The sequence below is a fragment of the Centroberyx gerrardi genome, chromosome 24 (assembly GCF_048128805.1).
Source record: "Centroberyx gerrardi isolate f3 chromosome 24, fCenGer3.hap1.cur.20231027, whole genome shotgun sequence".
NCBI classification, from domain to species: domain Eukaryota; kingdom Metazoa; phylum Chordata; class Actinopteri; order Beryciformes; family Berycidae; genus Centroberyx; species Centroberyx gerrardi.
In genome coordinates this window covers 15,012,027-15,036,455 of record NC_136020.1, presented here as the reverse complement: position 1 = coordinate 15,036,455, position 24,429 = coordinate 15,012,027, and the positions used below count along the sequence as shown (strand labels likewise).

The 24,429-nt window shown below is 44.9% G+C and overlaps 1 protein-coding gene across 3 annotated transcripts in view; it reads right to left on the bottom strand.

Moving 5' to 3' along the window:
• dock4b (dedicator of cytokinesis 4b) overlaps positions 1 to 24,098 on the bottom strand; it is a 118,174-nt gene extending 94,076 nt beyond the window's left edge. For all 3 annotated transcript variants that reach the window (XM_078282213.1, XM_078282214.1, XM_078282215.1), the window contains exon 1: positions 23,946 to 24,098. In XM_078282213.1, the coding sequence (XP_078138339.1) occupies positions 23,946 to 23,982 (37 nt within the window). In that variant the 5' untranslated portion in view covers positions 23,983 to 24,098. The remainder of the gene's footprint in view (positions 1 to 23,945) is intronic.
• Positions 24,099 to 24,429: the final 331 nt, after the last annotated feature.

The window sequence follows — 24,429 nt, the reverse complement described above, 5'->3', positions numbered from 1 at the left end:
TTTTTGTACAATTCCCTGTCAGCCCCAGACTCCTATCACAAACATCTCTACACAGCCCAAAAGGCACATCTCTCTCTCTCTCTCTCTCTCTCTCTCCCTCTGTTTCTTTTCTCCTCCTCTCTTTCTATTTTCTCTCCCTTTCCTCCTCTCTCTGCCTCTCTGTCAGTCTCATTGTTCTGCTGTCTTTCTCTGTCCTTCCTTCACCCTCATCTCTCTCTCTCTCTCTCTCTCTCTCACACACACACACACACAGGCATCAATAGAGCAGATGCCCTTTTACACAACATGAAAACAAAAAACGAAAAACACAGAAACATTTTTTTTCATTAGCATGGTCACGGGTTACGGTCACATCAGCTGGCTTAGTCATTTTCTGCTCACCCAGTCAGAAGGTGTTGGAAAACAAGAGGGCAACAAAAGCAACAGTCAGCCTGGCAGACTGGGTGGCTGGGTGGCTGAGGCAGGAGAAATCATAAATGACTCAGATTAAATCGAAATATAGGTCAGCGCACCAAAGCCACACAGCCTCACCTCATTCCCAGACACTAATCTGACTGTGTGTGTGTGTGTGTGTTAGAGCTAGCTAAGTGCATGCATTAGATCACCCACACTGAGCTAGCCCACTAATGCCAAAGGTGAGATGAGAAGAGATGAGATGTTTTTTTTATAAACCCCTCGGGGGGGTTTTACCCCACCTGCATAAATATAGCATTTTTTTCCCCTCTTCTGTGTTATTTATTTATTTATTTCTTCACTGGGCAAACTAAATGAACTTAACTTAAGGGCGCTTTCTCACCTAAAATGTCCACTTTAATGCAAAACAGTAACAGAGGTTGACACATCGCCTCAGTTTTGTCCAATTCGCCTTCACACTTTGAACACAAAACTTGCATGGTTCAAAAAGTCTTTCCAAAAAGCATGAAGGTAACAAAAAAAAACAAAGCAAAAAAAAAAAAAAACTAATAGCAATCGCCACCTAGCCTACATTAGGGCTGCAACTAACGATTATTTTCATTGTCGATTAATCTGTCGATTATTTTCTCGATTAATCGATTAGTTGTTTGGTCTATAAAATGTCAGAAAATGGTGAAAAATGTTGATCAGTGTTTCCCAAAGCCCAAGATGACGTCCTCAAATGTCTTGTTTTGTCCACAATCCAAAGATATTCAGTTTACTGTCATAGAGGAGTAAAGAAACCAGAAAATATCAGGAAATCATCAATCCATTCTTGATCATTTTATCAGCAGATATTTAGAAAACCCCAGTGTTTTATGCACTTTCTCGAGTAACTAGAAGTTGTGCTCTTCAGCCCATACGACAACAAGGCGTCTCACTTCTTTGTGGCTACAGGTTCGTCCGCTGTGACTCATTTTGATAGCTAGTCACAGTCAGTGAGATGCATGGTGCTAGTTTCACCAGCCACCAAATGGAAAAGGACATTGGTTGTCTCTTCAACCAAGGGAGGGCAAAGTAATTGGTACACTTGAATGGCGTTCTCATGAGAAACCAGCGGCCTGAGACCACTTCTCTCTCTGCCGGACAAAAGGACGGCTGTTTGGTCGGCACCAGAATGCAATTGTGGTGTTTTTATTTCCTTGAATGAACTGAGCTAAGGGGGGGTAAATACTCCAGAGTTCACTTCAACTGTACCAGACAAGTCGAGCACACTGAGGTATGCTGCATATTCAGACTATTCTGTGGTCACTGAACTCTCTGACGAAGAACATGACACCACACTTCCAAATAAAAGCATCTATTTTCTGTATATCACACGATCTGTTCCAACACTTCAGATGCAAATGCCGCGAGCTGCGGGTTTAGAAAGTGTTGATTTTCAGCGGCAACAGGAGTCACACCGGTGCCTACACATCCTCCCACCCTGCGGAGAGAGAAAGAGGAGAGAGAGAAAGAGGAGAGAGGGAGGGGAAAGGGAGAGGAGGGAGAGTGGAGGAAAAGTGCAGAGGGAGAGGAGAGAAAATGAAGGGCGGGTGTGGCTGATGAGAGCAGGAGAACAAAAAGATCAAGGGAGGGAAAGAGAACAAGAGGGTGATGGAGGGAGAGGAGGAGGGACGGATGAAGCGGAGAAGTAGAAAGAGAAGTTTGCAGGTCCCACTAACAGATGGAGCTGAAAAGGAAGAGAGAGAAAGATAGATGTAAAGAGAGAGAGAGAGTGAGAGAGAGAGAGATAGAGAGAAAAAGGCTGTTTTTTTCAGGTAAAACGGTTAAAAGTGGGTGTGTAAAATGAAACCCGGCGCATCAGTCTCTCTCTCTCTCTCTCTGACTCACTGCAACCTCTCCTCTATCTCTCTCTCTCTCTCTCTCTCTCTACCATCCCTCAATCGCTCTTTCAGGAAAGAGGGGGTGTAACTGACCTCCAATTGCACTTCAAGCTCTCTTGAATCAAATTACAACAAATTATGCACTTTTCTTGCAGTACACATGCAGGTACACACACACACACACACACACGCACACGCAAGGCTGATAGGAAATCAACAGAATGAACACATGGGTGCGTGGCCTGAACATACAAGTAATCAGTTAACAAGTGCATACAAGTGCATGGGTGTGTGTCTTATGCATTTGTATGGGTGCATGCATGTATATACACACAAACACACACACACACACACACACAAACACGCATTTGTGATATACAGTATTTGACAGATTCCATGCTTAGCTGTCAACACCACCATTAACGAGTGACTTCTCGAACATGACATCAACAATAGACCCCCCGCCCAGAACACACACACACACACACACACACACACACACACACACACACGCATCAACCTTGGAGCCCAGAAGCTTTCATTCCTCCAGGCCAAAACAACCCAAACAACAGTCATGTCCACTTTGAAGATGATGAAATTATTTGAAACAAAATCCTCCCAAAAAGAGCATCTGTGGTTCAATCTCACGGCTCGGATTTGCCGAAATAGCAAACACATCAAGGTGTGGCATTTAGGGAAAAAATAAACAACAATGCTAAAGGTTAAAGTAGATAATTAAATCAATTGAATTTTATCAGCAGGGGCAGACACCACCGCTGCAGTGGAACGGTTTAGTTTTTGTTTGTGTTTGTAAATCTGTCAAGAGATTTAGAACGGGAGAGACAGCGCAGCGTAGCCTACGGCCACAGCCTCAAGCCCATAGATGTACAGACACTAGAGGGATTTGTACTGACTGGGAGTAAGTCTGAGGTAGGAAAGAGTGAGAGAGTGAGAGAGAAAGAGAGAGAGAAAGAGAGAGAGAGAGAGAGAGAGAGAGAGATGAGGGTGAAGCAAGGACAGAGAAAGATAGCAGAGCAACGAGACTGGCAAACCGAGAGGCAGAGAGAGGAAGAAAGGGAGAGAAAATAGAAAGAGAGGAGGAGAAGAGAGACAGAGACAGAGAGAGAGAGAGAGAGTGGGAGAGAGTGAATAAAAGAGAGAGGCAGGAAAGATAAGTAGCTGTCAGCTCTTGTGTATATCACTTCACTTTGTTTGCCCCTGTATGTCAGCTTGAGGGAAAGAGAGACGCTCCCAGTCGGCACACACACACACACACACACACACACACGCCGGTGGCAGGGCCAGTGGAGTAAGGTGTAGAGTAGACGAGAGCTTAACACACAACAGTCAAATGAGCGGAGAGGAAAGAGAAGAAGAAGGGAGAGAGAAGTTAGGAAGAGAGAAGCAGCCAATGTGAACGGGTGTGGAAGGAGAAACATACCAAGGGCAACAAGGAGAAAGACAGCCATGGGAGATATGTTCTTGTGTGTGTGTGTGAGTGTGTGTGTGTGAGAGAGAGAGAGAGAGAGAGAGAGAGAGAGAGAGAGAGAGAGAGAGAGAGAGAGAGAGAGAGAATGTCAGGGTATCTGATCTTTCCAAAAGCCAAATTTAACACTTTTAAAGACCTTTTTAATCTTAATTGGCCAATGTAACGTCCAAAATAACTAAAATCTGACTTTTCCAAGCTATGCTCCAATTGAACATAGCTTGGAAAAGATGAAAGATCTCAAACTATAAAAAGATTGAAAGATCTCAAACTATAAAAAGATTGACAGATCTCAAACTATAAACGAGCAGTATAAGAAAAAACTAGCCTTACATATACACAAATTAAGACCTGTAATTACTGTATTTAAGACATTTCAGTACTTTTTGCTTTTGGTCGATCATTTGATTAAAAGTAGACATCAGGTTTTTTGAATGGTGCAAATCTGATTTTAGAAAAAAAATTTTGAATTGTAGCACTGTACTGAAACATTATACATATCTGTTCACCAACGCACATGTGGTAAAGTCTAGTGAGTATACTGAATATTAAGACCACCTGCTCTTTATATAAAATAATCCAACCATGCAAATCCAGGTGAAAGCTGTGATCCTTATTGATTTCACCTGTTAAATCCACTGAGATGTCGATAAAGAGGAGGAGACGGGGGTTTAAGCCTGGAGACAATGAATGGCTTGTGTGATAAGGGGGTGCAACTCAGTATTTGGAGGGTGGTTCAAATATGTTGTACACTCAGTGTGTGTTACTGTGTTAATGTGTTGGTACCATACCATTCGATTCTATCATATCATAGTGGACAGCTGGTGCTTATCACCTCATTAAGAACATATCTCCAACCCCCTTCTGATGAAAAGCATATTGTTCCCCACATATACAGCTTCTCTGCATGCACACACAAATAGGACATACATACACACACACACACACACACACACACACACACAGGGTTAGTATGGTGAGGGGGTAGCCTGGCATCTTTGAATCTGCACTGAGCCATGAACAACCATATGGAGGCCTTCTTCTTAGTTAAACCCGCTGGATTGTTGCATGACAGTAGCCTGGTAACGTCGTCGGGCAAGTTACGCATTTCATTACACACAGATGCGCGCTGATTTGCACACTGATTAGCCGTTTTGGCAAAACGCCGGCAACACCGGCACCACATTCTCAATTGTAGGGTCTGAACCACGACACAAAAGCCCCCAGACAAAGAATGAGCATCCAGCAAGGCGATAGCACACACAAACACACCTCCTCTACGCTAAAATTAAAACTATTGTTCGGCATTCCTCACAATGGGCGATGAGAGCCGTCCGTGTTTCCAGGCACTAAATAGCAGTGTGCTTGAATAAACACATAGATGTACTTAAAGAGTACATCTATCATGCGATGCATGGTAATAAAAGGGCAGTAATGGCCTCTGGCCTGCAGGGTATAGTGGTATTGTTGTGGGGGCAGTGAGAAATTGAAAAGCGTGTGTATCTGTATTTTACTGCTTCATATTCTGTGTAAAACCGCTGCCCAGCCCCTTGCTATAAACACACACACACACACTAACACACACACACACACACACACACCCTGGCATCTGTGTGGCAGCTCATTGTGGCCCAGAATTGTGTCTGCCTATGTGTTTAAGTGCACTTGTGTGTGTGTGTGTTTTCATGCCAGCAGTATCTAAACAAGCCTAAACAAGAGGCTGTGTTAACATTGTCCCTGTGGGCAGGCTGGCTTGCCTCACTGCCTCATCTGATTAGCAAGCCCTCAGCCCCAGGGCTATACCACACACACACACACACACACAGAGGAGAGATGGATAGACAGAGGGAGGGAGGGAGGGAGGGAGGAGGGTTAGATTGAGAGTGGGGAAGAGTGGGGTCGATGAACGGGGTCGATGGACAGACGGACGGACGAGGGAGAAGGGGCGAAGGAACGATACAGAAACAGAGTGAGAGGTGGGAAACAGGAGTGCAGAGCTGGAGAAAGTGAAGGAGGAGGAGGAGGAGGAGGAGGAGGAGGAGGAAGAGTGATGGAGGGAGTGGAATGAAGCGGCAAGGCAGCGGAGAGAAAAGGGAGCGAGAAATAAAGGGGTGTGAAGCCATGAAGCGATGGGGAGGGGAAACAGAGGCTGAGCATGAAAGGAGAACAGGTAATACAATGGATTTATGGATGGATGATCCAGATTACAGGCTTTTGTTTACAGGAAACAATTTAGCGGTTTGTTTGTTGTTGTTTTTTTAAGGTGAGGGCGTAACAGTTGGATGTACTACCCTGATCATTACCCATGGATGGATGGCAAAATGAAATCAAACTGTGTGAGACATGGAAGATGGCTAAAGCAAAGAAAAAAAAAAAGTCAGGGAAAGATGTGGAGAGAGGAGAGTGAGGGCAAAAAGAGGGGTGGAATCAAGAGATTAAGGGAGGGACTCTCTGAAGATAAATCGTAGCAGTGGAGAGCGGGGTTAAGATTGTCTTTAACCTCAGTAGCCATTTCCATCTCATTACCACGCCGATAATAAGTCTTCCATTAGTGATGAGGCTGACCGCACCATGTCCCTTTGAAGCCTGTTGCCAGCGAGTCAAAGAGAAATGACCCCATACTGAGAGTCGGCTACCGCTAAATGCCCAGCCTCCCTGAAGACAGAGCGACTAGAGAGAAGAGAGACAGAGGGTGAAAGAGAAGGTGACGATGATGTTGATGATAGGGATGAAGATAATGATAGTGATGGTGAAGCCAATGTGTCAGAACAGGCGGGCAAAAATGACAGTAGGTGACTTACTATCCTCATGTCACTGCACAAAACATGAAAACATAAAACACTGAAACATCACTCTATTCATTTTACTTATCAACAGCACCACCAACTTCCCTTGAGCTTTTGTGTCAAGAAACGCCCTTTAGTTCAAGCAATTATGTTAATTAATTGCTTCCACTTCTACTCAAAGATTGCTACCACATTCTACTGGCACCATGAATAGTTTAGTCTGATCTAGTCTAGTTAGTTGCACATACACAAGATAAAACGCAAACTAGAGAAAATAAAAGGCAAATCCCGGTGGGCTCATAAAAAAAATCTCATAATTCTACACATCCTACACTTCACAGCCTGGCCTAGTAGCCTTCATTCAACTCTTTCCTCCCAAGATAAAACAAAAAGCTCAGCGACAAGCCGAGACAGAGTGAGTGTATAAGAGCGGAGAGCATCAGTGAGTGATTGGACTCAGCGGGGAGTGTATGAAAAGCATCAGAGTGAGTGGAAAGACCACAGAGTCCCTGGTCAGCGCTGAGCCAGAGGGCCGCCGGCCGCAGGTTTGGTCGTTAGATCTGCGCTCAGGAAACTCTGACTGAAACACGCATGGACACACTGACCAGGACTTATGCACGCGTGCACACACACACATGCGCACAAGCAAAAAAAACAAAACAAAATAGAGACAGACGGTGATAGCCTCAGAGAACAGCCAGGGCAATTGAAGTCACTTCAGAGGAAGTGGCAGTCCGTGTGCACTAACTCTCTCTCTCTCACACACACACACACACACACACACACAGCGGCACCACACTCAAGGACACACAGATGGCGGGTGCTACACAAACACAAGCCACTGGAGCATACCTTATTATCAACTAAGCCAGCCAGCCAGCCTGCAAGTCACCACTATACAATAGGAACCAATCTGCAGTCTTGAACATGGCAGCTCCCCTTAATGCAGAAAAAAGAGCAGCTAAGCTAACAATTTAAAGGGACTCCTGTGAAGCAGCAAGTCAAGCAAATCAAATGGGGCCTAGGGTGAATGGAAGGCAGTACAAGCCGCTCTACTGGAGGGACAAGTAACAGAGCGGAGACACATGGATGGATGGATGGATGGATGGATGGATGGATGTGTGCACATTTTCAGCTTTTGTTCGCTCCCTCTGTAGCATATAGCAAAATCCCAGCTATAAAAAAATATCACAAAATAATTTATCTGTAAAAACCAAATCAAAAATCCCATGGGCTCAGCACAGAGAAGTATGACACTACAGTAGATATGGGAGACAATATCGGGCAAATGGGAAAAGACCACACAACCACCCAAACCTAATAAATGTGTTTACTGAACACTGTCCAGGAGGTCGCTCCTCATATAATGACAAGCAGCCGGAGAAAGAGGAATGCGCTTTCTAATCAATGCTCCGCTGAAGTGAGGTGAGAGAGAGTGAAAGAGAGGGAAGGAAAGTGAGACAGAAATCAACTCAAAACGAAACCCAGCTTCATCAGACTAACTCCACTGAGCCTGGATATCATTATCCGATACCTCTGCTTATGGAAGCATCAGACAGTTTCAGCATTAGCATTTGTGTTCGCTGCCTTCTCTAGACTTAAAACGCTGCATACTGTCAAAGTGCAGCAGTCCAGAAGTCATATTAAAGGGTTTCTGCACTCCAAACAATGCCAAAAGCTGTACTACTGCACTGACTACATATAATCTTTTATCTGATAGAGTACAAACATTTCAGTATTCAATTTATTGTCAGCATTGCATGCTTTTGAGTGCAGAAACTCTTTATTGTGGATTCTAGCAGTAGCAAAGAGAAGAGGATGAGAGGATTGTGGGCAGAGGAGTGGAAACACCAACACAGCAACACCACTCAACACAAATCACAACTGTGAAAAACACAGCCAATCCTGATTTATACACAGAGATGCCTAAGCTTTCTTATGTTACTTAGATATACTGTATATTCGAAACAATCACACATGGCAGTAGTTCAGTACTGTAAAGGGGAAATAAAGGGGAATTTAAGAAGCCACATGTTATCATTATGGTCTCTAATAGTACAATCAGTATTCATGAACATTAACAACTCCCTCAACAGGTCTCCTCTGTTGTTTCTGGCATTGAATAATGTATTTGATTGCCAGAATTGAGCAGTATTGCTCTTCAAAGTCCATGGTTTACAGTTTGGTGTGTATAATGGTCTGCAGTTGGTTGCCAATACATTTCATTATTTTTGAGAGCCTCAAAACAAAGAGGCATTCAACAATGGCATTTACAAGTATTAGGGCATGCCATTTGGTACCAGGTAATTCCAGACCATATCAAAAGTAAGCTATCTTTGTTAAACTGACTGATTTGTTAAACATTATTCAGACAGAGTACTTCATTTCCCAAATTCTACACAAACTCTCCCACAAGTTCGTCCAAGCTCAGCAGAGTAGAAAGAGCTGAAGAGGCCGTTTAATGTCAAGACTCATAGGCCGTGCACGATGGTATGATGACAAGATAGTGACAGTGTGTGTGTGCGTGTGTGTGTGTTGGAGGGGGGGGGGGGGGCTGAACCAAGAAATATGACAAATACGGAATCTGTCATCTACTCCAAGCCTCAGAATAAAAATAAAATGTCTTTTTCATGTGACATGCATTCCGCTTTCCACCAGCCACAAGATAGCAAGACATGGAAGAATGAATGAGTGTGTGTGTGTGTGTGTGTGTGTGTGTGTGTGTCCATGTCTGTACTGGCAGTGATTCTCATTCTTTCCTATAAAGAGAGGTTTGCACACTGAAAACTACGTTTGTGGGTATGAGGGTTGGAATCCGTGGCCTGCTGGCATGCCAGGCCTACCGACATCTGCTTTAACTTAGACAGATCAATAATGAATGTCACACACACACACACACACACACACACACACACACAAACACAAAAGTATGGGTAAGCAATGGGGCAGACTAGTATATCAAGGCTGAGATCGGTGTTCCATAAACACATCGAAGATTATCTTTGATTCAACGTAACCTAAAACTAAAACAACCTTGAAAAACTCCACATTATTCTCTCACGTACAAACAGGGTGTGTGTATCACAACTATGTATCACTGAATTCATTTGGGTTACAATGTGTTATGGGTTGCTACATAACCAACAGGCTATTAGTTGAAGGAAATGGGTTTCCTTCCTTGTACGTGCCTCAGTCAGCTAGCGTGGTGTTTATTGCCAGGCAATCCAGGCCTAGCAAAACCTCTAAGAGTAGACTCGTTCCTCAAATCCACTTTCATTTTCATCCCAAGATACTAAAAGTCTACATAAATGAGAGCATTTAACAGCTAAAGTGCCAATGTAAACGTGGGTGGCTGGGAGGGTGCGCCCGTTTACTTATTCCTCAACAGCAATCTCTATAATGAACTGCTCTGTTCTCCTCTGCACTGCACTGTCTGTTTGAATGTATGGCCTGTGTGTGTGTGTGTGTGTGTGTGTGTGTGTGTGTGTGTGTGTGCACGTGGTCAAACATTCCTGCGGGGCTAAGGGGTTCAGCTGTCGCCGGGGCTATTTTCCTGTGCGCTGCATGCCATTGGTGGATCAAGGAGGATTATTCCTGGGGTCGAAGAACTGTGGGTACAGAGAGAGAGAGAGAGAGAGAGGGAGGGAGAGAGAGAGAGAGAGAGAACCACCATGGTTTGGAACGGCATCTTCCAGGAATCGAACTCAGGGAAATGGGACTGCGGAATGGAGCTCTGTTTGTCAAAGCAAACCACGAAGGGAATCGCACGGCCAAGAACTACACTGAGAGAGAGACGGAGAGCGAGAGAGAGAGAGGGAGAGAGAGAGAGAGAGAAGCAATGCAAATACAAAAGGGAGAGAGCGTATCCGCCACTCAAGCCATCTCACGCCACAAAAATAATTAACCGCTACTCAACTGTCACACGAGAACATCCCTGGGGCCCGCTTTGAGTTTTGCTTTAGCTTGAGGAGCTGCTTCACACTTTGTCTGCTGTTGCCTTAATCTTGTCCATTACGGAGACTATGGCAGGGCGAACAAAGCGCCTGCTCTCCAATTTGTTTTATAATGGCTCTCGTGTCCTGTCAGGGGCCGAAATGAATGAGCTTTCCAATTCCCCTACACATCCTCCAGATTAAATTGGGAAGAGAAGGAGCCGTGGCTGACTAGACACCAGCTAAACTAGGCTAATTCAGATGCAGCGGCCAGTGAGTGGCAGGCTAAGAGACAGAGACGGAGCGAGAGAGGGAGAGAGAGTGTCAAACTGATGGCCGTGCTCAGCTAATTTGTTCGTTCTGGGGTCCACACAGACAAAATCAATAGAGTGGAGTAAGAAAGTTGGAGGGGGCGAGAAAAAAACCCGCCCCAGTTTCCCGATTTAGGTCAACGGCAGCCGTGTGCACCCTCTAAAGCTGTCTGTAATTAAATAAAACTAGTTAAAAAGTCTGCAGGAGCTCTGAACTCGAAGGGGGAAAAGGGAGAGGGAGGAGAGGAGAGGAGGGGAAGGGATGGGGCTAGAGTGATTAATTTCATCTTTGTTTTTCTCCTCCCACAGTTGCGAGTGAACACCATTATACAAAGTAGAAAGGTAGCCTCATTTGTGTGCCCGTTCAATGCGCGGCGCTCCCTGGGGGGAGAAAGTATAAAGATTCTAATGAGCTACAGAGAGTGTTCCTGAAACCCAAACAGAAAGATAGAGACACACTGGGACAGCGCTCTGCCAGCCTTGGCAGCTCCGCTCTGAACACAAACTCCGTGCGGACCATCAATTGACAGCCCATCAACCCACAGATTTCTCTGTTTCTGCCTGTCGTTCTCCTCCTCCGTCTCCCCCCTGCCCTCTCTTCTCCTTTTCATTTCTCTCTCCATTCACATTCCCCTCTCCTCCTTTCCTTCTCCCCTCTCTCACTGGAGCAGGTTATGTTTGCGCGCATGTGTGTGTATGTGTGTGCAGGCGTAAGTGCATAAATACACATGTAAGCCCGTATGTGTGTGTGTGTGTGTGTCTGTGTGTGTCCATTATCACAGCCAAACATGCAAGCCAGCCGCTGCCACCCAGACTGTATTCCTAGGTGGTGATGCGGAGGTTATTGGTGCATTAGGACAGCCTGTGCAAAGAGGATTATGGCTGCAGTCCAGATGAGGTTCCAGGGGGAGCTTATGGGTAACGCATCACCACTGATGATGCCTGGAAAACATTCCCCTGCAAATCAATGACCTGATTCTAGCCCCATTCAATCACTACCATTATCACACTAACCTTTGCACTCAATACAAACTGGCAGGGATGCACTTGCATAATGTTAGGCTGTGGCAAATTGGTTGTGTCCCTATACCTATGCCACATACTGTAATGTAATAACCGCTGGATCTAAAGTATATTATGAAAAGAATCAAAATAAATGTGTGCAGTTCCAGGTAATTACCCATCAATCATCAACCCATTTAAAATGAGTCACGTTCTCATTTGAAGCTCTTCCCTCTCTGCCTCTGAAGGCAACAGCAGCATCAGTAGCCCTGCTAAAAACATATGTCATAAGCGTGCGCGGTGCAGCACGCTCCATTTGTGCGTCAGTATTTTTAGCATCCCCACACTCATTATGTCAGCGCGGCACGGCAGAAGGCCCGAGCTGAGCTGAAGTGAACTGAGAGAAAGACAGGAAGGAAGACAATGCAGGGTTTCGCTTCGACTCGGGCATCCGCTCAAGCATGCAAGCCACTCACATGCAGCCTGGCTGTGAAGAATGTGTTTTTCTTTTCACCACACCAATTAAGTTTATTTTTGAGGGTGATGCAAAACAAATACGCCTCGTTCCACTGCTGTAGCTGTGTACCAGCAAGCTCTCGAGGTATAAACAACGTCAAGAGAATGGGATTTGTGTTTCAAAGAGCAGTGTGCCACACCATCGCGCGCGCACACACACACACACACGAATCACAGATGTTAGCCTATCCCTTTCAAACATTCTGGCCTCTTTCAGTCCTCTTTCAAGTTAAACTAATGAAACAACATGAAAGCATCTTTCTTCAAAAAGAAAAGTCCTCAAAGACTGAAAGATGATACTGGGCTTTGTGATGACCATCAAGGTCAAAATGGCAGCAATGACGGGTCGTTAAGCCACTGATAAATAGACAGGGGGACACATGATACAAAAAGAGATATCCATCATTGATCCATTAACAGCAGGAAATGATTTCATAGGAAAACACTCTGCACCCAACAGTGGTTGGGTCGTGTTGCTATTTTTATATTTCAGATGCCCTTGGGAATGCTCAGCAATCATCATAATCTTAAAGCATGTAGCATTCTGTGACTTGACCAACAAAACCATCCGCAGTCAGAAAGCATATATTACAAGAAACGCCAGTGAAATGTAGATGTTTGCTAACTGGCGCTCAAGCCACACTGTTATTTGTATGCCAGTCTCTGCATATTACATGTGAGGCCAACCCCTGTACACAAATGCTTGTTAGCAAGAATAGCCGGTGGCCTCTTGAGGTATGAGAACTATCCACCGGGAGGGAAGCTGCTATGAGAGCGGGGCTTGAGCTCGAGTTGTGTACACAGCCGACATACATACAGCGAATCTTCTCTCCTGTCATCTCCTCTGCTGTGCTGAACCAACTGCCCGAGGTGTCCATCTGCCATCACCCGCACTGAGTGCTGTTACTCCCCACACAAAGGCTCCCACAGTGGGGGCCTTCCTCAGCGTTTCCCCTGCCTCTCGCCCACACAAAGGGGATCCATTTCAACCACTTTTAGCTCAGCCACTTTCCGCTTACAGGCCTCCTCTACCTCCCCTGAGGGTAGGACTGGCTGAAGGAGTAAAATAAAGACACCAGGTGGATGCTTGGAGAGAGAGGTTACAGGCTTGTGGCAAACCGGGGCACTTGAAGCCCAGCACGCTGCGGCTGGATGTTGTCTTTTTTCAGCGCCTGGAAGGAGGAAGAGAAACCGATACCAGCACCAGGAATGATACTGACGTCTGGCTTTGGCGCTGTATTGCTACATATCTAAGAATTAGTATAGCTGTGAATAGCTGTGTAAGTGGAAAAGGATTTGATTTACATTCAGAGTGTACAACATTTTTGTAATTACTTTGTAAGTACTAGGGCTTAACATTTAGTTACAGTTTGGTGAGAATCTTAATTACCTCTGACACTGGGTAGCTGAAGGCATACCAAGAGGACATGGTTATAATTTTAGCTAGTGACAGAAGTCGCATAAATTCGACCATAAACCATGAAAAAGATGCACAGGCAAACACATAAACAACATGAAAAACCATGAAATGTCTAGGCCTACTCCGTCTCTTTACAGTTAATAGGTCATAGCTTTGGTTAACACAGACTCTTTAATGACAGGAGAAGAAAACCCCGGCGTAATGAATCAACTCTGTGCCACTTCCAGAAAAGGAACACAAACAAAGGAAATCAACCCTACAATGCACTGCGATGCCAACCTTTGGTGCTGCTGGAAGAATGCTGAAAAGCCCCCATTCAATCAACGATGAGAGGGAGGAAGCGGGAAGACTCTTCGTCTTCTCCCCTCAGACAAACAAAACTTCAGATGATCCAGTGGCTCAGATGTTTAGGGGCTTATTAATTCAGGACAAGTATTTAACTAAGAACTTCTGTTTCTGTCTCTGCGTGGTTTAAAGGCTTTCCTCTTAGCTGGATAAACATTCCAAGCAGGAACAATCCCCAAAAGACAGGTTAGGTTGAAAAGAGGAGAGAGAGACGTTAAGAAGCGAATGGGGTCGCAGTTGGAGGTTTAGTCAACCTGATGAATTAAACAGACTCTCTGAGGCAATAAAGCTCTCAGACGCCCACACAATGAATTTAAGACTTCACAGGAATCGTTCAGCAGGAAAGGACTAGTCAGTTTATAGAGAAGAAATAATCATAATGTGAAACACTGGGTTTATGAAATGTTGAACCTCATCTGTTACTCTTTGCCTTGAATCTAAATGAAGAAAAGTCATTGCCAGCACATACTATAGATCCTATACCTTCCCCCCTTAGAGACTGAAGCTATTTCAATCAGTCAGGCAGTCTTGTGTGACAAAAATCAATTGCAATCGGCCTGAACACCCCAATGCCTTCAACCGGACGGAAAAGGAGCCGTGACGGAGCGAGCGAGTGAGCGAGCGGCGGTTGGCCGCGATGAAAAGCTCTTTTGAAAGTCAACCTGACACTAAACTGGCTTTTCTGTGTGCGGGCAGACAGGAAGCGAGGCGAGCTGACAGAGGAGAGGTGAGGAGGACGGGCGGCGAGCCAGCGCCTCGTCGGCTCGCACGCAGCGGGTCGACACCGAGAGGAGAGCCAGGCCATCAGCTCGACAGCAACAAGGCAGCAGCCCAGCCAGAGCAGGAAACACATCGCTCTCACACACACACACACACACACACGCAGCACACGCCTCAAAGGGTACACACAAGAGCAAATGTACAGTCTATATATACCGTCAACCAGCCGTACTACACATACACACACACACCTAACAGGTAATAAGACAGCTAACAGCAGCCAAGGTCAGAGCGGCTGCCCAGAAGCATCCAGGCAGCAGCTGATCCGCTCTGTGGGATCTCTATAGAGACAGAGAGAGTGATGGAGACAGGGAAACAGCTCGGTTAAAAATTAATGTTTAAGGTAGGTTTAAATCTCAAAGAAGAAAGGCAGGATCTGATCAATGTCACTGCAGCAGCTCTTGAGCCCATCTTGGGAGTGTAAAATACCTGGGGTGTACTGTATGTGTGCATGCATCTATATGTGCCATAGAGGTTTTTAATGATCAATTCTACTTTGGATATAGTTGGAACCTGGTCTAATTCATACAGTGAAATCACTTGGGCCAGAAAAGAAGACGAAAGGAGAGCGATAGACTTGGAGGTGAGAAAAGGAGAAAAAGAGACAAAGACAGAAGAAGAAAGAGAGACAGACAACAAGATACAAGACAGAAAAATACACTGTCACTTACACGATGGCATTACCCTTCCAATGCCATGTTATGTCGCCTCTACACTGCTGCCAGCATGAAAACAGCCTCCGCCTCCATTAGGAAAACACTGATAAAACAGACACCAAGGACAGAAAAGAAAAGAACAGGACAAGGCAGAATGGGACAGAAACCCATCTGTCTGCCTGCTAGATACACTTTAAAGCCGTAGAAATATGACTGATAGATCCTGATAACAAAATAGAAAATGGAATGAGTTTTGTGCATTTATGAGTTCGCGTTGCCGGCTACTCCCCTCTGTATAGCCTTGCAGGATCAATTTCAATAAAGAGGGAAATCTAATTGAATGAGTGCATATCCGTGTAGGGGGCAAAAGAGTAACTGAACTTCATCATTCAATATCTCTAAAATAGCGAGGATCCAGTCTGTAAAGTGCTAGAATTTTGTCCACCAAGGACTCCATTTCCATACTCTCCATTAGGAAGCAACAAAGCTTTGTTTTTCACATTTTATGCTAGCAATCACTTCACTTCATTTCACTTCAAGAGCAGATTTCACTGTTTTCAAATCTCATTTTGGAATGACATATTTCATTTGAAAGAAAACATATTCAATCACAGCCGATGGGGAGCAGAGTGAGCAGCACAACAAAGAGACATGCAAGATCCATTGTAGCTACAGCTCTAGTCCAAAGCCTGTGGGGCGTCAGTAGTACTTTATCATCTTCAGACTTCCACTCCACTGAGGCCGCTGCAAACACACACCCAGGAACACATGCAAAAACACACAAACACATGCATGAATACAACAATACAAAAGCTTGCACAAACACACACAAGCATAGATAGAGATAGAGACATATGCAAAAACGTATACATATGCATACACACGTATGCATATGCATGCATGCACAGACACACGTATACATATGCATGCATGCATAGAAGCAAACACGCACAGATAAATATATCCGCAGAGACACACATGTGCACGTGCACAGATGCACACACACACACACACACACACACAGTATCTGGGGATATCTGGGACAGGTGAATATCTATCCAGAGGAGGGGAGGGGAAAAAAGGAGAAACAGACGCACAGGTGGAGGAGAGATAAAGGGGAGACTGACTGAGACAGAGATAGAGGGGGGTGGGCTACAGAAGGAGAGGAATAAAAAAAAAAAAGAGCCAGACAGAAAAGATGAGAGATGAGGAGATAGATGAGAAAAAAAGCGAGACAGACGGTGAGATAAGCGTAGAGAGAGCGTGACCTCCTGTCTCTGGAAACAGTTCTCTCTCTGTTAGATTGAGCAGGAGAAAAGAGGGAGAGAGAGAGAAAGAGAGGAAAAAAAAGATGCAAGGAGAGGAAACAGGAAGCAATGGGAAACTGATTCAATACAGGAGCAATACAAAAGAATTTGTATTCAGTAAAGGCAGAAGAGAATATAAGACAAAATGGAAGAAGAGGAGGAGGGGAAGAGGAGGAGATAAGGCCAGCAAAGTGTGGACAGTACTGTGTGTGAGCTCCCAGTCAAGGTCGGGCAATGGCGTTCTGTCTGAAGGCCTTTTACCATCTCTATCTGTCTCTGTCTCTGTCTCTCTCACTGACATTAATCCTGACCGCTGCCCTACTGATAAACTCCTGACAACGCCCTCAGTGACCTGAGCTGGGTTGAGCTGCTTTTTACTAAAACTGAGAGGAGTAGAGTTTAGCTGTACTGTTCTGAGCACATTCCCCCCCCCCCCCCCCCCCCCCCTAAAAAAAACTATCTTGGCACTTAGATCTACTTAGAGTCATTATAAATCCACAGGGGGAGGATGGAGAGAGAAAGTGCTCCGAGGGGAAACTGCCCCATCGCAGATTTCAATTGAACCGATGAGGGTCAAACATCCGACGGAGAAATAGATTACACCGCTGAGCCCAAAAAAAGAACTGGACCAGACAGATCTGTACAACAAGTCTGGTTACTCATCCCCCAGTGTTGCTGTAACATTGACCACACTGTGTGACTGAGAGTAATAGAGGCCAGCTCTATTCAAGTGTTTAAAGAGGGTGACAACCATGGCCATTAGCTATTAACATTAAACATTCATAAATAATGCATTATGTCCTTACAGCACGCCTCAACCAAGCATGGCATCCTCACACTTTATTAGGCTTCAGTAATACATTAATGATAAGAGATTTAACCTGACCGGACCACAACTACTCCTTTATATTAGTTCATTAATAATGAATCAAGCATGTTGAATTTAACAAAGTGGACAAGAGGACGAGCAGACGCAGCTATTACTATAGTAAGGTTTATGGGAAAATGGAAGCTTTGCAGTCATTACAATGTGCTGGGTCACACACGCAAGCGCACACACACACACACAAAATCAATGTACACTTCCTTTGTGATCAATACATGCAAGCCTGGATTACGGCCACAGGATACAGATAACCGAGCCGGGCCAGTCGCACTGATGCATGGCAGTGGCCAAGGAATCGTTTTTCGTCCCTTAAATGAGCAAGAATAGAAGTGTCTCTTGACGCATAAACAGCTCCTCTCACCCGCCAATCACAATGATTGTCACCGGCAGACGCCCTTCATTTATGAAAATGGCATGTCAGTCATTTTTTCCCCCGTCCCACACAGATGACAAACACACACACACACACACGCGCGCGCACACGCACACACACACACACACACACACACACGCTCTCTTCTCTCGCCCCCACTACAGCAGTGCTACTGATCAGTAAAGCTGCTGAATTCCTAATAGGACACATCCCATTAACCTCTTTCTCACTCTGGGATCACAGATTGATATCGAGGAAGGGAAACCATAACCATGCTACACCACAAAGGCATAGGCCACCCTATCACAATAGACCAAGCCTCACAGGTATATAGGAGTTTCATTCCAAAACTCTACATATATCCAATTTGGAAAAGTCGCATGAATTTCATTATTCAGTATCTCTAAAATACAGAAGATCTTGTCCCTAAAAGTGTCATCCAAGGAATTGAGTTACCTACTGTTTTACTTTTGTTGTATTAATAATTTTGCAAGTATAGATATCACTCTTTTCAAATTGTAAATATCATTTTAGAACAAAACTTTTCATGTCATTCCAATATAGTCGTTTCCTATTCAACACAAAAGCAGGCCCCCATTAGTTCAACAACAATACTGGACACATGCGCCGAAACCAAGAATGTTAGAAATGAGCTGACAGACAGAAGAGAAGATGAGACTAGTCATTAATATCAAGCAAATGTGATGCAATGGCCATTCAATAGCCATGTGTGTCCTAGTAAGCGGGGGTCACCAGCCCATCTCAGTCTAGAAGCATCATCTTCCCGCAGCAAGCATGCTGGGATACCACTGGGGTGGAAACGCAGCCCCCAGCTGCCTGTCTCAACAGAAACATACGTGGATGTGGACAACTAGAGCATATTGGTGTGTTTGTGCCATCGACTCCAATGGGATTTACTAATTTATTCCCAGTGAAGAAGGGGGTGAGGGAGTGTGTGGGTTTGTGTGTGTGTGTGCACACTGAAAGGAGAGGTGAATGGAGGTGAAAGGAGAGACGCGGTAAAAAGTCCTAATTTCCACAAAACCTAACTGAGGTCAGAACATTTTCTCCTTTTCCTGTGTCTGGGTGGTGTCAAAACTAAACAAAGGGACAATGTTTGTGTGGGGTTTTTTGTGTTTACTTTCATAATTGAGGGCTCCATAGTAAATAGAGCATGATTTAATTGAATAACACAAACCGGCCAGCAGTGGCATTTTTCCAACTCTGTGCTCATGTCTCAGACCATGTTTGTGTTACAATGGCTATTATTGTCACTGTGAATCAGCGCTGAGAAAGATACTCACTGAGCCCGTCATATGTCATGTGTCCATGTAGATTTATTTAACCCTAACAAGATGTATCTACCAGGGAACAGCTTGTGTATAGTGGCCTATTAGGCGGTTAACTGTCTCCTGCTTTCTCTATCTCTCTCTCTCTCCTCTCTCTCTCTCTCTCTCTCTCTCTCTCTCTCTCTCTCTCTCTCTCTCTCTCTCTCTCTCATTGCTCCCTCTGCATCTGTGTTCAATTCACAAGGGAGCCTCCATAGTGACTGTGGCAACTCCCTCCATGGTAAATGATTGCACTGGACTCGTATGTGTGCAAATGTGTGCATGTGCACGCAGAGGAGAAGGGGTGCTATCTCTGCAGATGAAGACGAGGCAGCGAATGAGGAGAGCAATTACAAGCTGGTAGGCGTCAGCTCACCACGCCCCCTCCCCCCACCCTCTCCCATACATCGCCCGGGGGCTTATTGCATTAGGGAATCATGGGTATAATGGTGGAATGGGCCACAGGGCCCCCTCCAAAACAACCTGCTAATCCCCTGTGGAGGGAGGTGAGGGGTGGGGGTGGGGGTGGGGGGGTGGGGGGGGTGGGGGGGCGCCCCGACAATGAGCCCCCCCCCTGACACGCGCCAGCACCGTCAACCACCCATCGCCCCACCCCCACCCCCACCCCATCAACCGTAGCCACATCCCCCCCAGGGAGGAAGCGGCGACATCAGGCAGGGAGAGCAGGAAAAGCCCCGGGCCAGACATCGGCCCTCCATGGCAGCCAGGCCTCCAGCTCCACTCTGCAGCCAAGAGTGGGAACATTCAATCAGGCCACTGTTCCATTCTGTCTTTATCTGATGCTGCGAGTTGCTTTTTCCACAGGGCTCGGGGAATGGAACATGGGTGAAAACGCTAAATCAAGCCTCTCCACTCAGTGCTTGGTAGAGAATTCACCTCGCACGCACACGGACCCAATCCAGCTCGTTAAAACGGTTTAATTATGTGTCTAAATTATGATGAGCAATGACATGCTTGATTGGCTGTATCAAAGGGCCTTAATGAGGAGAAAGACCTCTCTCTGTCTGTCTATTTACTCCAAGTCTACTCGCTCCAAACATAATGACAAAATGCAGCCTAATATGTTCTCTGTTCAGCGGCTGAGTCGGAGTGTGTTGTCGTCTTGAGTGACATTTGTGACAGATTATCCACCGTCTATTTATGGAGCTTTGAACAGAACTTTGTGTGTAGGTGTCATTCCACCTTCGGTTGCTTTCATTCGACTCCACACCTCCACTCATCCTCCCCTCTCTTCCCTGCTCTCATCATTTTTACTGGCAACCCAACCCATCTTTGAGCTTAGAAAAATGACTTTGATATGAAAGATTCTTCCCCTTGGCTCAATCCAATATCTCCATACCCCAACTCTGGCAAGTCCATTTCGGAATCAGATATTAACGTCATCCCATAAATCTTCCAACAGTCTTGCTTCAGGTTAAAAACCTGTAATCACTCCAATGGTGGGCTAATGGGCGCCTTAACGTCAACTCGCCGAGACTCCATTCATATTTCATCAATGGCAGAGGCCCTGTCCTGATTGGCCCCGCTCCGCTGGTAAGGCGAATCAACATCAAAGGCTGCTACCTCCCAATTAGACAGCGAGACATTCTCATCTCATCTCGATTTGGCCCGAGATCAAATGGGATCCAAGGAATTCCAAGCCCTTTTAGTTACCCGGCCGCCCTCTCAAAAGGGGGTAAAATGTTCGCTGAAAGCACCTTAAGGAAATCACATTTAAAATGGCCAACATAGGGACTTATTCGTTTCAATATTTAGATATCACATCAATACTACAGCTTGTATGTTCATTAAACACCCAATGGGAATACATGGAGAAGTGAAAACAGTGGATGAATAATGTTAATGCTGTCGAGGAGCGATGAAGCTCGATTTTTAAGACCAGCTCAAGTGTTGTTTTGCTGTAAGTTGTGCAGACTTCTGGAAAGGCAACAGCTGTTCCCCCTGGCATGAATAATTCAGGATGACATTCCATGTTGAACTCTGACCCCCATCTGGGGATCAATGGTCATTTAAAGATCATTAATGGTGTGAGGTTATTTTGCCACAAGGATAAACGTTTGGGTATGATGGGGTTTTTCTCCACAAAATATTCTAAGTATTCTATTTTGGGACTACTTAACCCAATACTGCTCTTATGCATGTGTAATAACATGCTAAACCACAGCATTAACGGAATGAGAATCACAGCAATACCAATATGAAAGTGTTTCATTTCTCTCTGGGATTATCTCTTGACCGGAAAATCATTTAAGCATGGCTGAGATCTGAGATATCCCCCCAAAAAAACACACTCTGGAAACCAAGCGACATTCACCACAAAGATCTGTCTCAAGACCGCATCAATCCTCTTAAATGGACTGGATGCCATTCTCCCCAATCACTGATAAATAGGGAATGTATAAACAAAACAGAGAGACAGGATCCTGATCACAAAAGCACACAGACTTGTTTGATCTTCAGATTCCCCCCATTTAACCTGCTGAAGCTGACACATCATCACAAGTTGTTGTTATCTTAACTAACCCTTAACTGCGGTATCAGACAACTCCTCACCATATAATTTACCTTCTTCAGTGTGTGTGTGTGTGTGTGTGTGTGTGTGTGTGAGTGAATCATGTAACCAGATTTTCACAACAGGAAAACAGCCCACTTCCTCAGAAGGAGCAGGTCACATCACAACGGAGAGCACCGTTGCCAAAGTATGTCTAAATCACGGCCAATTAAGAGTCTTATTGCTCATATTGAGAAAAAAAGGATAAAGAGCCTTAATCCAATTAACAAGGCCCCCTCTAGCAGTTTGGGGACAATGGAGGGTATTTAGCTTTCAAAATAAATCTCGGCCTTTTATACAACCAAGTGAACTTTGACAGGAGGGAAGCAAGTGGATTTAAAAAACTAAATTAAATGAATCAATTCTGGCCTATCAAATTATGGTGGGGCGATGGCTCTGGGGGAATCTTTTCCCATTAGCCTATGCAGGATTAAGTATCATATAACTGCACAGTGACTGAGGTCAGGTCTTTAGCACTCAACTGGACAGGGAAGAGAAACACGTCCACGCCAGGGAAAAATGAGCCAGACCAGTCAACTGACCAGAAGCAGACTGTGACGGAGAGGGGCCAAAGGCTAGTTTCTGGTTCACTGTGCCTCACTGATTTCAGGTCATGGTGGCAAGGTAGAAGCACCTAGCAGGACTTACATTTTGGGATGATAAGCAATATTTACAGCAGACTAGGAGCCCTGCTTGTGTAACCAGATATGTACTAGATCTTATACAAAATAGAAACAGGTCTTCCAAAAGACTAATTTGTAGGGGTGCTGGACTGGATCTTGTCTTTGCAGCAGACAGAGAAGTCATCACCCTAAGGAAAATACATATAATATTCCTACAATATATTGAGACTTATGGTGTGTTTACGGTACTCAATAGTGAGTTAATAGTGACGTTATGGTAGCCTACGTCATATATATATATTTTTAATCTCCTCTGGTATCGATATTATACCTCTATAGTACTTATATGCTGTGATATTTGAAAAGTATCCTTGTTAAATGATGACAGGATTACTAGTTGGTTTTCGTAAGGGCTGTGGGAGCATGTAGGAGGCTCCATGGAGCATCACACACAGAACAGCCCCAATATCTCTAGGGAATATTATTATGAGACATTTAAGCCGCCTCTCAGCGGTCGCATCTCAATGAGCCTTTTTTTTTTTTTTTTTGCTGGTAGAGAGGGGCGCACAACAAATTCCTACCACGCCAATAGGGCAAAGAGAAGTGTCTCTGTTTTTTTTTCTCACATTTGGCTCAGTTGCGTTGTGTTGTCGCTTGTTTGTCTCACTTCAGTGTTTGATCTACAGCCCCCGACAGCCTGGAACAATGCACTGTAGGATACTCACATTTCCAGCACCTACACTACACTAAGGTCCAAAGCGACCTCCAGATCACATATACAGTCAGAAAAAAAGGCTCTTAGCTTTTCCAAACCAGACCAAAATACAGGCAAACAAGCTCAGATTTATTTTTTCTTTCGAAGAAACGCCAGAGATTGAGCAAAATGTGGCAGAGTGGCACAGCAATTGCAACTGCCTGTGGTAAACTGCTGCTTTTTTCCATTCAGTCAGACACAATACAACAACAAGAGCAAATACAAAGCACTTCAAAGATAGGATACTAGGTTATGCACTGACGATGTAACGGGGGAAAGAGGCCAGTGAGTGGAAAATCCAAATGTAGCTATTCATTTGGTAAGCCATGGGGGGTCAGAGCGACAACCCTGTGCTTTGCAATGTGGCAGTGAGATGAAATCCAAGGCTCTCATCACGGGCTGTTTGTAACAGAGCTGATGCGCCCTTATAATAATATCACTCACTATAACAATTCATACAGCTGGATATCATCGTAGATTCAGTTCACCTCTATAAGCTCATCCACACATACACACACACACATACTACAGCTGAATGCGAGTGAACGTAAAGGACAGCAGTTTTAAAACATAAAGGCAATAAACTTACCGACGCCGTATTTTTCATGCTCTGTAGGTATCCACATGTTTACGGGCGGCACATTTAAGTAAGTGGTCGGAATAGCAGCGAAAAACAGGTTTTTGGTGCTGTGTTACGCATTCTATTGGATTGCTTTCCTCCGCTCTGTAGTAGGAGTCATTGTTTAGGTTACAGAGGGAGAAAGCGCTGCTGCTGCTGCTGCTGCTGCTGCTGCTCGTAGTGGTACGGAGACTTGTGCTGCCTTCAGGTGCTGTCGGAAATATGGGACTTTTGGAGGTCAGCGCACACGAACGACCCAACAACATTGGGATTTTCTGTGATTCCCGAGTTGCCGAGATGTGACGTTTAGGGGGCGGAGAGCATGGAAGATGTATCAACAGCTGATAATACTGTTGCATGTTTCTATTTTCACTCTTTGTTTGACCTTTAGCTGCAATTTGTTTTAGTGCATTCTTATAAGCTGTCCTCTTAAATTAAAACAACTTTTGGCTAA